The sequence below is a fragment of the Mastigoproctus giganteus genome, chromosome 8 (assembly GCF_048544385.1).
Source record: "Mastigoproctus giganteus isolate SK-2022 chromosome 8, ASM4854438v1, whole genome shotgun sequence".
Classification (NCBI taxonomy): Eukaryota; Metazoa; Arthropoda; class Arachnida; order Uropygi; family Thelyphonidae; genus Mastigoproctus; species Mastigoproctus giganteus.
In genome coordinates, this window is record NC_143582.1 from 202,610,470 (window position 1) to 202,627,357 (window position 16,888).

At 34.3% G+C, this 16,888-nt stretch overlaps 1 protein-coding gene across 1 annotated transcript in view; it reads right to left on the reverse strand.

Moving 5' to 3' along the window:
• Ndc1 (Nuclear division cycle 1) overlaps positions 1-16,888 on the reverse strand; it is a 113,242-nt gene that overhangs the window by 74,366 nt on the left and 21,988 nt on the right. Inside the window, exons 4-5 of the mRNA XM_090380447.1 lie at positions 8,423-8,591; positions 4,606-4,726 (exon numbers count right to left, since the gene is read on the reverse strand). Coding sequence (XP_090236573.1) covers positions 4,606-4,726; positions 8,423-8,591 — 290 coding nt within the window. The remainder of the gene's footprint in view (positions 1-4,605; positions 4,727-8,422; positions 8,592-16,888) is intronic.

Sequence of the window (16,888 nt, forward strand, 5' to 3'; positions counted from 1 at the left end):
TTAACTACTTAATAGTTTAGTTGGCTGTGTACAGAAGTGATGTATTTACACTAACTCGTACATCAAAAAAAAAAGTATACAGTTGGACCTCTCTTTAACGAACTTCCATATAGCAAATTTTTCTATATAGTGAACTTTTTTGATTTCCCCTTGGTCATTACATTGAAAATAGTTTCTGTATAACAAAGAAAATATCCATATAACGAACTAATTTTCAGAGACCTGGGTATGCATTTTTCGCACCTCTGGCCTTTAGGCAATAAAGCTGACGCTGTAGAAAGCACGAATTAAGAGCTAAAAGGATTAAGAATTAATCACTTGAGCTTTTAATAGCTCAAGGGTTTAATTCTTAAGAGCATTCCAAAATTTAGTGTTGCCCATAAAGCATTTATAGCCCAGTGGTCAGGAGCGAGAGTGCATAGCACGCATTCCTTGAGTGGACCGGGGTTCAAGCCCGTGACTACTAAATACGATAAATATTTGTATTGACGATTTATTGTAAACTCTACTGACTTGGTTGTCGTGCCGGAGTATAAACAGAAAATTTATTTTATTTTATTTACTGTACCGAGAAGTCGCACTGGGAAACTGCTCTCTATATGTCCACAGCCGTTGGCAAATATTAAGGCATATTCCAGACATGGACATTAGCTCTAGTCAACCTGTTTTCTATTGGAACCACCCTATTAGAGAATTAGGAAAGAATGATTTTCCTTTATCCCGGAAATTCATCTGTTGTTTTGCAGAAATGAGTCATCCATACTTTCACAAAATTTCACCTGTCGCTGTATGGTAGATACAAGTGGTCTGTAAATCAGTTTTGTTTGCTGCTGTGCGGGTAACTTTACAATGTCTAAGAGGAAATTCTTGAATGTAGTGGAAAAAGTGGAAGTGCTTAATAGTGTAGATTGGGGTGTTAAAAAAAAAGAAATAGCTTTAAAATTTGGTATCCCTGCCACCAGTGTGTTAGCCATTTTGAAAAACCGTATTTCGATTCTCAAACTGTTTGAGGAAAAGGGACCCAGTCGGAAGCGTGCGAAATTATGCCTGTATGAAGCAGTTTTTAAGTGGGTGAAGTTGATTTGAGACCAAAACATGCCGATATCAGAGCCATTAATAAAAGAAAAGGCTACGGAGTATGCATCTTTTCTGGGGCATAAAACTTTCCAAGCCAGTTCTGGTTTTGGCTGGACAAATTTAAAAAGTGCCATGGCTTACTCAAAAAAGTTATTTCTGGTGAAAGTGGGGTTATAATTGAAGAAGACTGAACCCACTGGAAAGAAAGTTTTGAAAAAATTATGGAGGACTACGAGCCCAAAGACATATTCAACGTTGATGAAACAGGTCTATTTTTTAAATGTTTGCCAAACAGCACACTGACTTTTAAAGGTGACAAATGTGTAGGTGGTAAAAATAGTAAGGAAAGAATTACAGTCTTGATTGGTGTAAATATGGCTTGTAATGAAAAACTGAAGCTTTTGGTAATAGGCAAAAGTAAACAACCCCGATGTTTCAAAGGAGTAAAGTCGTTAGAGTTGGACTACAACTACAACAAAAAAGCTTGGATGACAAGTGAACTTTTTGAAAAGTGGTTTTAAATTTCGATAGAAAGATGACAAAAGAAAATAGAAAAATCACTTTGATCGTTGACAACTGCCCTGCCCACCTTCACTCGGTAATTTTGAAACTTACAAGTGTGAAGCTTGTTTTCTTCCCTCCGAATACTTCGTCTAAACTGCAGTCAATGGACCAAGGCATTATCAAGAATTTGAAAATACCCTACCAAAGGCGCATACTGAAAAAAATTATACTGAGAATAGAAACCAACCAACCCATAGATTTGCAGATATGAATATCAGAGTTAGCGAAAGTGTGGAGTCAAGATGTGACAGAAACAACAATTGAAATTGTTTCGCAAAAGTGGGTTTTGCTAAAACGCCAATTAACAGCGATGAGAGGGATGAACTGCTACAAGACATTGAGCAATCTTGGGATGAACTCCAAGCAAGAGGTTTGATCAGTGCAGAAATTGTTCTTGAATTTTTAGGAGTTGATAATGATGTCATAGTAGCTGAATATCCAAGTGACTCCAACATTTTGGAGAGTATTCAAAGAACTAGTGACAATATCGACAATGAGTTGGATGAAAATGAGGGCAATAAATGCAATATTAAACCTTCCAAACATGAAATCTTGGCAGCATTTGAAACTTTGCGTGCCAGAAAATATATTTGAGTGCTTAAACAAATGCGAACATTTTTATGAACGATGTACAGTAAAATCCAGTGTACAACAAAAAATAACCAAATATTTTACATGATTCTTAAAAGTGTACTAATATATTGGGCACATCATTTAATTAGTCATTTCTTAATACGTGTGCATTAATAAATTAATTCTTTTAAAATGTTAGAAAATGTATTTATTCTCAATTATTTCTGATTTATTTTCCATATTTCTGAGTTGAATTACAGTATTTTTCATTGTTGAAAAGGTCATATTTCTTTATAACGAAATTTCTGTATAATGAATTTTTTCAAGTGAACGATTGATTTCGTTATGTGAAGTCCGACTGTATTTAATAGTTGACAAGAAAATCTGTCAGGTGGGCTACAGGAAAAGTTACAATTTTAATGCTACTACTGAATAAAAATTTAGCTAGACTTCTCGACAACAATATTACATAAAAATATCAAAGAGCAAGATAATAAAATATATCACAATCGTGCATGGAGTATTCTTACAGGAATGCTTTTATTTTGATATAGCATCCTATTTCAAATTATAATCATAACACATTTAGAACATATATGTTTACATTCCAAAACAAACCAAATTTACAAAACATGCAGGGGAAGTCCTAGGATATTTTGTTGGGGTGATTCTATTCTTAAGCAACTTGTTAATACAGTAGTTAATGAGGAATGAGGGCTTGATTGTTGGTTGGAGGGAGGGAGGGTCCTTAACAAACTGATTATTTTGGTTACAGTGCAATGCACTGGTTCATACAATACTAGGTGTAATCATTTATTATTTTGATAGTATGTAACAGAGCTATAATGCTCAATACATTCTATGTTGATATCAATATTTGTAGAAGAATAAGAGAAATTTACCTCAATATGATATGTAGAACACTTCCGTATGATACTCTCCAGAAATTAAAACGAATAAAAGATTAACACAAAATGATTACAGTAAAAAAAATCAATTGAATTTTGTGTTAATCTTTTATTCATTTTAATTTCTGGAGAGTATCATAGTCTATGTATCATACTGAGGTAAATTTTTTTCTCTTATTTTTCTACAAATCATTTATTATATATGTACAAACAAGTGCATGCTTACTGACCAATCTATATATTGCATGGACTGAAAAATCTAGAATAACTTTAACTTAGAAGGATGGCTGCTTCCTTCACCTGAGGTTTGCTAATTACAGTTCCAACCGAAGGTCGGCCTTTAATTGACTGACTAGCGAAATAATGATCAACTGAAGTTATTCTATAAAGATACTAGAGATAGTGTAAATAAATATTTATACGTCTGGCTTTCACCTTATTTCTTCATAGTCCAATATCATTAGTATGCCAAGATTGATACTCCTGCAGTGAATCTTGAAGTTTCTTTGAAAAAGTTTGTTAGATTACCTAAGAATCAAAATGTTAAGAATAATAATATTAAAATTACTTCTTTACATTGTTGTGAACTCAAACCTTGTATTATCCCAGTTATATTTGTTTCAAATGGTATCCTGTACAGTATAACTGTTTTATGCAATTACATGTTAATATCACTGTTCTTTTGCTCATTTTCAGATTCCAAACTTTGATGTGGTATTCTAGTCTACTTTTACTTAATTTTAGCAGCCTCCTAACCTCTTGTGTGTGTGGGTGGGTGGGCAGGGGGAATGAAATGGTGGAATACCATATCATTGCATATACACAAGGTGGGAGAGCTTGATTTGACCACAATCATTCAGGAATGTGGAAAACATTGAGGTAGTAACACGGATTTCTTCTGCTACATCTTTTCAAACTGATTTTTCCCCTCCACATAAATTTGTTACATTTCTTCATTCCTTCTTTAGCCATATTTACAACATATGGGGTCCACTCAACACAGCATTCCAGGTAATGAGTTTCAGACAAAACTGAATGAAATCAAGAAACTACTGTTTCTTCATTCCTGCACTAAAACATTCAAAATTTTCAGTTTTTCTTTGTAAACCAATAGATTTTATGGATAGGTGGAAAAAATAATTCATTGCACTAAATTTTTCATGAAACCATTTTAATTCAAATAAGACTAACACAGCACTAAAAATATGGGATTTTCTCAGGACCTGAAAATATTTTTGTTACAAGGAAATTTTCATTAAACCAGTATTTGATATAATAGGATTTTAGTGATTATTTCTCAATATCACTGTCTATTATGTAAACTGTTGGCATTTTGATTGCCAGTGTTTAGTTCAAAACTCCCAATGCGCAGCTGTGGCAGAATTAAAATGCTATGAAATTAAGTATTTTCTAGTAAAACTACTGTAATTCCAAAATTTTCTCTTTTATTTCTGAAATATTTATAACTTACAAGAGCACACACCTGAATAACTGGAAAATGAATGCAATATTTCTTTGTTCGGAAATAGCTGATACTGAAGACTGCTCCAACAAATATTCCATGCAGGGTGATGAATAAGTTCTTTTCGTTTATATAAGGAACACTGTTAAGAAAATGAATTTCATTAATAGTATTCCTAGTAACAGATCATACTTTTTGTTGTAGTTATCATCTGAGAACAAATTATGAAAAAAAAAAAAAAAAAAAAAAAAGAGCTAATTATCAATACAAATAAGTAAACTAGACACATTTATTCAAAGTGAAGAACCTTTGATCTTACAGGTAAATATACATAAAAAGTAATCGAAATGATGGCACTTCCAAGCCTGATAGAAAGAAACTTATTTTCATTAGTTACAAAATAAGTTTCTCTCTACAAGGTTTGGTAGCATTATTTGTTTCTTAAACTAGACATTATTTTCAATGACAGAAAACTATTTTTGATTTATTGCTAGAATGTTTGGGAGACAAACAAGTTAGGTAGCATAGGTTCAAATGTCATACAATTTCCCATAGGGGCTAAAAACTTATATACTGTAGTCAAGAAGTGTAATGTGATGTAATGATCCCATCCCTGCCCATCATATGAGCAGCACCATGTGATGTATCCTTGACTCTAGTTACAGGATGTGCAGTAATTCTGCTGCTGCTGTTGAAAGCATTTTCACATTCTCTTGTTATAGTATATCTGTAACAAGGTACTTGGAGCTTTGATGCAGAGTCCAGTAATTCTATCCTGTTAGGAAGCATTAAATGACCTCTGTTTTGTGATCTTCAGCAATAAATGTATCAAAACCGAGGGGTTGGCTCAAGTAGATTCTGTATAGTTTTAAATGATCAAGAAAACCTTCCCCACCAATTTCTGGATCCCTGGAAGGTCAAAGCAATCTCTGACCTTTGGAAATTTGTGCAAAAGTCTGATTTTTGAAGAATCACAAATAGAGAGGGTGGGGAGGAGGAACACCTGTCTCATGTTACTCTTTTTCAGAAACTGTCACATAAGCAGGCTGGCTTGAGCTGAGTTGTGATGGAGTAACAAATCTGCAATATGCCACTTTACTGATATTTTTGCAGTAGAACATACTTTTAGAAATGCTGATTAACAGTCTGGCTCAGTGAAGCAGATTCTCCCTGCACAAACCAATAAATGTCAAGAAGCCATGATTCAACAGCTCTTGATATTTCAGTGGACTTACTCGTGTCAAGCCTGAATGCACAACAATTTCTGACTAAAAACATTATGGCTGCTCTCTTTCTCCATGTTCTTCAGATTTAGATTCATGTGATTTCTGTTCTCTAAACTAAAATTTACACTCAAAGGGCAGAAATTAAGTCACATTTTGGAGAGAAAAAAACAGCAAGATATACCAAAGGTGATCAAAAAACAGGGGCACCAGAAATGTCCCCATCAGTGAATAACTCATTGTATCAGTGGAATTACTTTAGAGATGACAGTACTGGAATACTAGGTAAGTGACATTTTTTAAAAAATACAATCCAGGAACTTTCTGATCACTATATATTGAACATTTGCAGTTGAGATGAGAAAAAAAAAATATATATCCAATACACTGGTGTTCAAAGAAAGTGCATCACCTAGGAATTTCACATTTCTAACCCTTTTTCGCGATGGTATGTTACATTAATGATCCATAAACAAAAGATATTTATTAATAGTTAAGGTAAAACTAAGAAATATGTGACAGGTGCTCTCAATATTCCAAAATGAGCATTAGCAACCTTTATACAACAGTTTTGGTAAACACGACAATTATGGCTTAAATGTTAACAGAAGCCCTCAGTTTGCTTCAGTGTATCATTTTAAATGGAAAACAAGATGAAAAGTTCACCAAGTGCAAACTAATATTTAGTTTAACTGCCTCTGGCCCTGATGACAGCAGCACACCGTCGAGGCATTGACAAGATCAATTTCTGAAGATAATTAACTGATAGTTTGTGGTTCCAAACAAGAATTATGGCTTCCTGAAGTTCGCAAAGGTCTTTGGTTTCTTTCTGGCAACTGAAAATTCCACAAGATGCCAACAGTTCTCTATAGAATTCAGGTCCAGGCTGTTTCCTGGCCAGCTAAGAGTTGTAATGGACCGTTCTTCCAACCTGTAACAAATGTAAACACATTACTGTCGAACCTCTAATGCAGAAATGAAGCTAAAGTAACTACAGAAGTGCCTACTTATACTTTTTGCCCGATGACAAGGAGCAGAGTCGTCCTGAAAGGTTGAAATGGTCTCTAATGGTTGGCAGCAAATTGCCTTCCAATATAGCCAGGTATCCATTGGCATTTACGGAACCTTTTATAAACTGCAGGATACAAAATGCACCCCCATATCATTTGGCTAGTAGGGAATTTCACTGTAGACACTATACAGTCTGTATGGTATTCACCACGTCTACAGCGAATCGTTTGTCTCCCATCAGAGCCATGCAAGTTGAATTTCTTCTCATTCGAGAAAATAACTGACTTCCACTGCTCGAGGGTCCATTTGACATGTTCCTTGCACCAAATTAATCGGGCCTTTTTAATTTTTTGTCCATTTTTGAAGAGGCATCTTCTGACTGTTACTGCACTTGCTGCCACTCCTGTATGTTCTTCCCATTCTCTTTTCAGCTCAGACGAAGAAGCTTAACAATTTTTAAGGCATAAGTGCTTCAAAACGCGGTCCTGTTTTGGTGTAGAGACACATTTGCGTCTGGTTCCTTTTTTCCTATCAGCAGAACCAGTATTCTTGAGTTTGGAAAGAAATCTACTCACTGTCAACTGATTACAAGACACTCTATAAGCAATATGACGGGAAGAACATCCTTCCTCACGTAAAGGAACAATAGCACTCTTTCTTCATGGCGTCAACTGCACATAACTCACCATCCTGACACAAGCAAGGAATGACTGCAACTCTTTCAGAGCATGTTTATATAGCTGAAAGTAACAGCTGATGCAATATTACATCATCACATATGCGTGTCAATCTTATCTGATGCAATCTGTAAGAAATATTGCCATATACTTACGTTATTTGAACAACAATTACAATTTTAAGGGGTGATGCACTTTCTTTGAACACCAGTGTATAGACATGCACTTGGTAAAAAGACACTGTGCACATAAATCTGCAGATTTATGTGCACAGATTTATACCGCACTTCAGCTTTATACATAATTATAAAGCTTCAGTGCAATACCAAGTAACAAAGGTATTGAACCACTTTTCAACAATTGATGTTTCTTTTATAATAAACATTAAGGCCATTGCATTTCTGGACAATTTTAAATCCTGCTAGGCACAAATAAATAAAAGAGGATGAAGTCCATTACTGTAAACAGAGTATTCACATGAAGGAAATCCTTAGAAATGGGCAATTTTTCTAGAAAATCCACTCATGTGGAATGAACTTGGTCTTGACCTATTCAATATTAAAAAAAAAAAAAAAAAAACATTGTATATAAAATTTAAGAGAACTATTCACTTTTAAGTATAGTGGAACAGATTTCTGAGTATTTCTTTGAACACTCAAAAATAGGATTTACTAAATTTTTAAAATTTAATATGCTTTATAGTACAATATTTGGAGAAAATGGATTTTTAATATTTCTACCTCTTTCAAAATTGTTTCTATTTAATTTTTTTTATGCTAACCAAACTAAATATAATAGAAATGATTATTCTGAAGAAGGCTTCGTCCTTGATTACTTTTAATTAAAACTTTTACAACCAACAGGGTATTATTAGTTTCAACAGTAAATCATTAAAGATACCACCATTAACTTCAATTCTGCACTCACCAGCTGTCACATGACTGGTACAAATATGCTGCATCTCCTCCAATGAGACCTAACAAGGAGTAAACTGTAACGCCTCCTGCTAGTGAATGGATTATCAAGTGAGTAATTATCTGGGGACGGATGGACCTTTTTATTATCTTTAACCTGGTTATATGAACCTTTACTCTGACTATAAAAAATAATTAAAAAATTACTCTGATATAGTCATTAAAGGGCAAAATTTAATGCAGATATGAAATACACAAAATTTAATTTCATTCATTTGACTTCATTTCAAAACTTTACAAAAATTTGAAAGTATACATTTTCAGGCCAAGGGTCACAGAATAGAATACTAAAACTTTTTTAATAGCTGGTGAAATCTCACACAAATTTTAATTCATCACGTTTTAATTTTATCAAATTTTAATTCATCATATACAATGCTAACATGGTAAAAAACAGTTTACCAAATTTATTGTGAATATACTCTAGTTTATTTTTAACATACAGAGTAAGCCATGTGTCAATTTAATAAGAAATAATTTGCATAATTTAAATCTTGAAACTAATTTCACCACAATTAATTTATTAATATTATATTTACATAATGTTATTTATGACATTTAAATGAACTGTTCAAACTAATTTCAGTAATGTACTTAGTAAATTTCATCTCTACTCGGTAGGCTAACATATAGCTCACTCCGAACCTATAGATTCTGGAAAAAGAATGAGAATCTGAGAAGTATCCACCAGAATTACCTTCACTTCACAGCTCAGAAACAGTCAACAGGGGACAGTGAACAAACTTGTTCTTTGCCCCATGCCTGCAAAGATGCCTGGAGCCAGCAAATAACACTCAACAGAACAAACACACCACTCCACACCCACACTTACTACTGCCGGCATTGGCACATGCCTCATACAGATGCTACAGCAGCTAATTCATGCCATAAAACAAACACATTTTGTACCATTCCTTAACACAGGCCCACAGTTTAAGCCATGAAAACTGCCTACAGATATAAGTGTACAGAGAGATTAAATTTTACTCAAAAGCACTGCTGTATGTAGAACAAGAATAACAGCCATTATAACAATAAATATCAGAATGGTTAAATATATGTATTTCAGAAACAGATCACTTCATGACTATCAACCACAGCAACAGCACATGCTCCTATGATCAATTCCCCACAACCAATTCTGCTTTAACCCTTTCAGAAGTGACGTGCCGAAATAAAAATATAGTCGGAACAGGCGATCCGCCTGTTCCAATCTCAAAGAGGTCTGCCCATCTTTTCTTCGGTCTTCCTCTGTCTCTATATGTTTAAGCTAATTTAGGAAATTATTATCTTCCATTCTTTCTACATGTTCTTTCCATCTTTGTCTATATTTCTATAATTTTTTCATTAATTGAGTAAATCTTTAATTCCTTTCTAATATTTATGTTTGGTATTTTATCTAATTTTATACATCCTTTAAACATATCTTAAAAATTTCATTTCTGCAGCTTGTATTCTATTAATGTCTTTTTGTTTCGGTATCCATGTTTCAGAACTGTAAAGAAGTGTTGGTGTTACCCTTACTTTGTAAAATTTCAATTGTGTTTCTTTCCTTGTTTTCTTAGTCAGAGTTCTTTTTATTGTTCCATATATATTTTGAAATTTCACCAATTTCTGGTTCATACCTTCTTCAACATCATATGTTATATCACATCCTAGATATTTAAAATGTTTTACTTGTTCTAATATTTTATTGTCTATAACTATTTTTGTTCTCACCATATTTTTTTCCCTTAAAAGCCATTGTTCTAGTTTTCATTGTCAATATTTTAACTTTATATTCTTCTGTTATTTGGTTTAATTTAAATACTGCTCTTTGTAAATTATCTTCACTATCTTGAATAATTACTTGATCATCTGCAAATAACAGTGTATCAATCCTATTCTTTGTATTTAAATATATCCCTATATTAATTTCCTCTTTCCATTTACATATCATATCCTCGATCGTTGGTGACAAACTACATCCCTGTCTAACTCCTTGGTTTATTATACTTTCTTCTGTTAATTTATTACCTAAATTAATATTTACGTAATAAATTAACAGAAGAAAGTATAATAAATTCCATTTCATTTTTGTAATATGTTTTGGGTATCCTTTATTACTCAATATGTCCCATAGTTTTCGTCTGTTTACTCGATCAAATGCTTTTTCATAATCTATAAATGCTAAATGCTTTTCTAAATTAAACTCTTTTCATTTTTCTATTATTTGTTTTAATACAAATATATTATCTGTACATGATCTTCCTTTTCTGAATCCCACCTGTTCTTCTATTAATATTTCATCACAGATAATTTTAATTCTATTATTTGTTATTTTGCTATACATTTTATATACTATATTTAATATGCTAATCCCTCTATAATTCTTTGTATCATTTCTATTTCCTTTTTTAAATATTGAAATAATTTTTGCTATCTTCCATTCCTCAGGTATTTTATATTGTTCTCAACATTTATTAAATAAATTTAGTATCCTCTTTAAAAAACTTCCTCCATACTTGATCAGTTCTGCATTTATGCCATTCATTTCCACTGCTTTCCTATTTTTTGTAGTTTTCAATGCCTTTTCCAATTCTTCCTTCATTATCGGATCTATGTCACTAACTGGGTCTAACTGTATCTCTTCTGTTTGATATGTTGGGTCTTTCCACAATTCTTCATAATGTTTTTTTCATTGTTCTTCCTTTATTATATTTATTCTTGAAGTGTCTTTCTCTGTGCTATTCAAGTGTTTCATCATTTTATATGCCAAATTTTGTCTTCCATGAACATTATGTTCTATTGTACTTATAAATCTATCCCATGACTTTAGCCTTCCTTATTATATCTTTAGTTTTATTACGTTCTTGTTTGTTTGTTATTTGGCTTTTAGGAGCATTAGCAACTAAGGCCATATTGCTCCGGGGATATGCGGCGGTCATTCCCTGACCTTTCCGCATCATCCGTATTTGGTGGTCACGGGCTCGAACCCCGGTCTAATCAAGAAGTGTGTGCTACGCACTGCTGCTCTTGCCCACCTGGCTAAGGAGACGCCTCATTCTTGTTTATATATTTCTTCATTCTCCCTTGTCTTGTTTGTCTTGTACTGCTTTAGTTATTTCTTCATTCCATATCTTTACCCCCCCCCTCTTCTTATAGTTTTTCCTGAATTGTCCTAGTGTCTCTTTTGCTATCTTTTGAATTATATTTCGTATATTATTCCACTCTTCTTCTATTTGTTCTCTCTCCGTTTTACTTATTTCGTCTTTAAGCCTTTTTTCATATAAATTTTGTATACTTTCTTCTTAAAGTAGATATACTCTGTAACTTAACTCCTCCTTCCTCTGTTTAATAGCTTTTCTCTTCTTCCATTTAGCCCATAACTCTATTTTTGAAGCCACTAAAAAATGATCTGAATTAATATCATATCCTCTAAACACCTTAGTATCTCAACATTGTTTTGCTAATTTTTGATTTATTATTACATAGAACAAGCACTCAAGAGCACTGCTGTAGGTAGCACAAGAATAACAGCCATTATAACATTAAATATCAGAATGGTTAAATATATGTATTTCAGAAACAGATCACTTCATGACTATCAACTACAGCAACAGCACATGCTCCTATGAGCAATTCCCCACAACCAATTCTGCTTTAACTCTTTCAGGAGTGATGTGCCGAAATAAAAATATAGTTAAAAAATAAACTCATTATCACTTTTTTTTTTAGAAACAATATCCCTTGCATTTATATGTGTATCACTTAATTTCATTCATATCTTCTAGATATTATTCCAAAGAATTTCTTAAATTTGGCTTTTGTAAGCAAAACTAGACAACAACAATAGCCAACTGGTGGTACATCCGCCTCCAATTTTCAAAGCTATTTTCATGCTACCATATTAAAACTGTCTATCAGTTGGAAACAGATAAGAGATGGCAGCACATAAAATTCAAGGCATTTCATATGAAAACAGACATATTATCTGAAATGTACTTGAAATGACCTTGGAAAAAACATGGCTCTATGGCCACCATAACTGAGTGGTCAAATGCGAGGATACAGTAGTATGCACTTTTGAGTTAATCGTGGTTTAAGCCCACATGACTTTCAAATATGGTGCCTTCCTTACATTCTCTTTGTGTTGTAAAATCCAGTGAAACCTATTGGCTATCCTGGAATATAAACACTTATTTTTTATTTACTCATGAAAAGGTTAACCACCTCATTTCAGTGTTTGTTTTCGTAATACCAAAACAAACACTGAATCACATAAGCTAATACCTATTTTGACACCGCATGCCATCCTCTAGACTAGCATATGAACAAGAACCATTCCAATTTCTGCCAACTTTGATGGTACCTATACTAGATCATATAGTCCTAGACCAGAAACCACTGATATTACAGCAGCTGCCTGGAGATTATTAGGATAACCATCTATCAGCCTTACCAAGAAAGGCTTAAGTTCTGCAAGTTGCAGCATCTCGAGAGTAGGCACTTGCGAAGTGATCTGATTGAGGTTTATAAGGCCTTGAATGGCTTGAGCAAGCTGAATGCTGATGGGATTCTTCCTCTTGCTCAGATTAAGAATGAGGGGACACAGATATAAATTGAGGAAAGACAGTTGTAGAATAGATGTGCGAAACTTTGCTTTTAGCCAGCGGGTAGTTAATTGGTGGAACAGACTTCCATCTTTTGTTGTGGAAGTTGATAGCCTAAATAAATTTAAGGCTGAGCTGGACAGGCATTTGAAACAAATGGAGTGGTGAAATGGGAAGGGTTTTTTTTTTTTTTTTTTTTTTTGGATGATGCTGCATAAGATTGCATCATATGCCTCTACTAATGCTAATCAGTAACTTTCCAATCAGTCCAGACTAGAGAATGTACCACCTTTCCTCTACAATCAGAGAAGTTCCCTCCAAAATCTCAGCAATCCAAGAAGAGCAGAAACTTTCTGGAAACTTTAGTCATCTCCCATAACCAGCTTTCTTAGCCACTGCAGTGTTTAGTACAAGTCCACAATCCCTTATTCAAAACCCTTGGAGTGAGATCAGTTTTGGAATTTAGATTTCAGAACAGTAGTACAGTACATGTACCAAATATTATCATAACACCCTAGCAGGGTCTGTGGCAGCACTACATAAGCAAACATATTTTTGCAGCAATACTTATGAATATTCACAATAAATAAAGACTATAAACAGTATCACAGTTCATTTGTGTGGTAATAATTTGGTAAATGAAACAGTGGGATAAATATAGATGTAAATATTCTAGTACAGTTTATCCATACTAGAATATTTTTAATTAATTATTTAATTTATTAATCTTATTAATTTTCATTGTTAATCAATTGTATTCAAAAGGAAATCATGCCCAAGACTAGAGCAACAAAGCAATGGGCACAAAGTAACAGGAGTGCTGTAGCTTGGGGGAAAACAAAAGGGGGCGATTCTCCAATGCACCACAGCCTAAAAAAATGTGCAACTTGCAAAATGTTTGCGGATCTTTTTGGAACAGGATATGATCTAGCCAAGGAGGATGTCTTTGTATGCGCAAGGTGCAGAGAGAGTATCAAGAAATTATTGAGCACCAGATAAGAATTTGAAGGGTTGGGCAGATGCCCACGAAGGAATTAAAATGGGGGACCCATCAAGCTCTCAGCTGCCCAACTCACCTCCAGAGCTCACTCTTGTGCATTAGGCAAATCTTCAAGACAATGCACTGTTCAACAGGAGATAGTTACTGTCAGGGAGATGGGTAATATATTGTGAAAAAAAAGGATAGGTGGAACAGGATCAGGGTATATCTGCCAGGGGAAAAAGTTGATGACATTGTAGAGCAGATATCTTTTAAGAGCACAACAGGTGATATGTTGTACACGTTGGCATTAATAACATTGAGTAGGAGATCTGCAGATTTACTTAACAAGTACAAGTCAATGTTGAAAAAAAGTCGCAAGTCAGGGTTAAATTTGAAGGTGTCTGCAATTCTGCCCAGACATGATAGGAGGGAGTATATGATGAGAGCCTTGTCAATCGATTCAGCCCTGAAGAGACTGTGCAAGGCTCATGGGGTAGAATTTTTTAAGTGTGGTCCGTGCTTGTTAACAGGAGAGACTGCTTCTACATGGATGGGATTCACTGTGTTACGGTAACTAATAGTAAGAACAGGTGCATGTATACTTGCAAGTACACCAATGTTAGGAGTATAGTAAATCAATTTGATGAATCTGAAGTGCTGGTCAAGACATCAAAGGTAGATATTGTTGGGATATCAGAGACGTGGTGTTACAGATATAAACAGTGCAGAATTTGAATTTGGAGAGTACAATGTGTACAGAAAAGATAAGACAGGATCGGGAGGGAGGCAGGGTTATGCTCTTAGTTAAAAAAAACAAAATCTAAAGAAGTGCATCCAGTTGATACATTAGCATTAGTAGAGGCATATGATGCAAGAAAGCAAGCTTATGCAGCATCAGCCAAAAAAAAAAAAACACTCCCATTTCATTCCTCCGTTCATCAGAAACACCTGTCCAGCTGAGCCTTAAATATATTTATGCTATCAACTTCCACAACAAGGGATGGAAGTCTGTTCCATCAACCAACTACCCGTTGGCTAAAGGCACATTTCCACACATCTATCCTACATCTATCTTTCCTCAATTTGAATTTATGCCCTCTCAGGTGATTATTCTGAGCAAGAGGAAGAATCCATTCAAGGCTATATACACCTCTATCAAATCACCTCGCCGGTGCCAAGTCTCCAGACACTGAAATTTGCAAAACTTAAGCCTTTCTTCATAAGAGCAACCCTTTGTTCCATTCACTAATCTTGTTGCCCTACTCTGTACTCGTTCCAGCAGCTCTACATCCTTCTTGAAATAAGGCCTCCAAACCTATATACAGTACTCAAGGTATGGCCTAACCATTGCCTTATACAAGGGAATAATCACCTCCTTATCCCTGCTAGAAAAATTCCTGTATATCATTGACAAGACACCATGAGCTACTCTTGCAGCCCGTCTGCACTGCTCAGAGAACTTCATATCTGCCTGCACAATTACCCCCCGGTTCTTTTCATTCTCTACCACTGACAGTGGTACTACACTGATGATCTGAAGCAATAGCTGGAATTCACAGAATTCCAGCTATTGCTATTATCGCAAATGCAATAAGATCGAGTTTACTACTCATTTATAATTAGATGCACTAACAGAAAAGCCCAATAAACCAGAAAGTGCAAAATGTTTTTATTGTTTAATGGCAGTGACCTCCAGAAATGTGCTTTAGTAAAATGTGAGCTCGCGTAGGGTGATAATAGTGAGTTTTTGGATCAACTATGTGAAGTTATTTTCAGAAAATTTAATTTTGACTGTCATCATGGTGTCGAACAAGAGAATAAGTGAGAGCACTATTAGTAAATCTATCAAGAAAAGGAAAGCAATAAAGTTGGATCAGAAAAGTAAAATAATAAGGATGTATGAAAATGGCCAAACATTAACAAGTATCATGCAGAATTCAGATGTCAGTGGCAACGGTGAACACAATAAAGGAGAAAGACAGAATACAAGAAGCGGCAAAGTGATCGGCACCAATGAGGTCAACTATAATAACCAAGGCTACGAAATACAAATCAGTTTTTTACAGTACAATAATGCGTGTTTTCTTTTCTTATGTGCCACTCCCGCTACTTCACCACTGTCTCCAGATAAAGTTTTTAATTGAACTAATTAAAAATATAACTATTTTCCTTCATTCTTCTGAGAATATTATGTGGTTTTTGTAATTTTAGCATATCAGGGATATAGTAGCAATATTTTTTTAGTCATTCCCGAGTTATGTAAAACTCGACTTACGTAAGAAGCCGGGAACGTATCTCTTACGTATGTTGGGAACTTAACTGTATTTTTGGATTGACCAAGAAATCGATTATCCATCTAACCCGGAAAACTGAGAGTCTACTGTGTGTGTGTGTGTGTGTGTGTATATATATATATATATATATATATATATATATTCAAGTGGTTTGTTAGCTATTATTTTATATTAATTCTAATTGTAATTGTTCGCACATACTTGCCTATCTTGCGCAGGCTGCAAAGACAAAGCAGTAAGTAAATATTTTATTGTATTGACATTTCTAAGTGTAGGTAGTTTCCACCCGCAGTCCACGTCTGGCAATAAAACTAGCTTTATAGCCAGACCTGGACTGCAGGTGAAAACTACCCACACTAAGAAATGTCAATACAATAAAAAAGAAATACATATATATAGAGGGGTCTGCAAACACGTTTTGATTTTTGAAGGGGTCTGCAAACTTGTTTTGATTTTTTAAAGGGGTCCGTAAATCTCAGCAGTTTGGGAACTGCTGAACTATATTAATTTCACATGGTATAAGAGTGGTATTAGTAATAATCTTAAAGAAT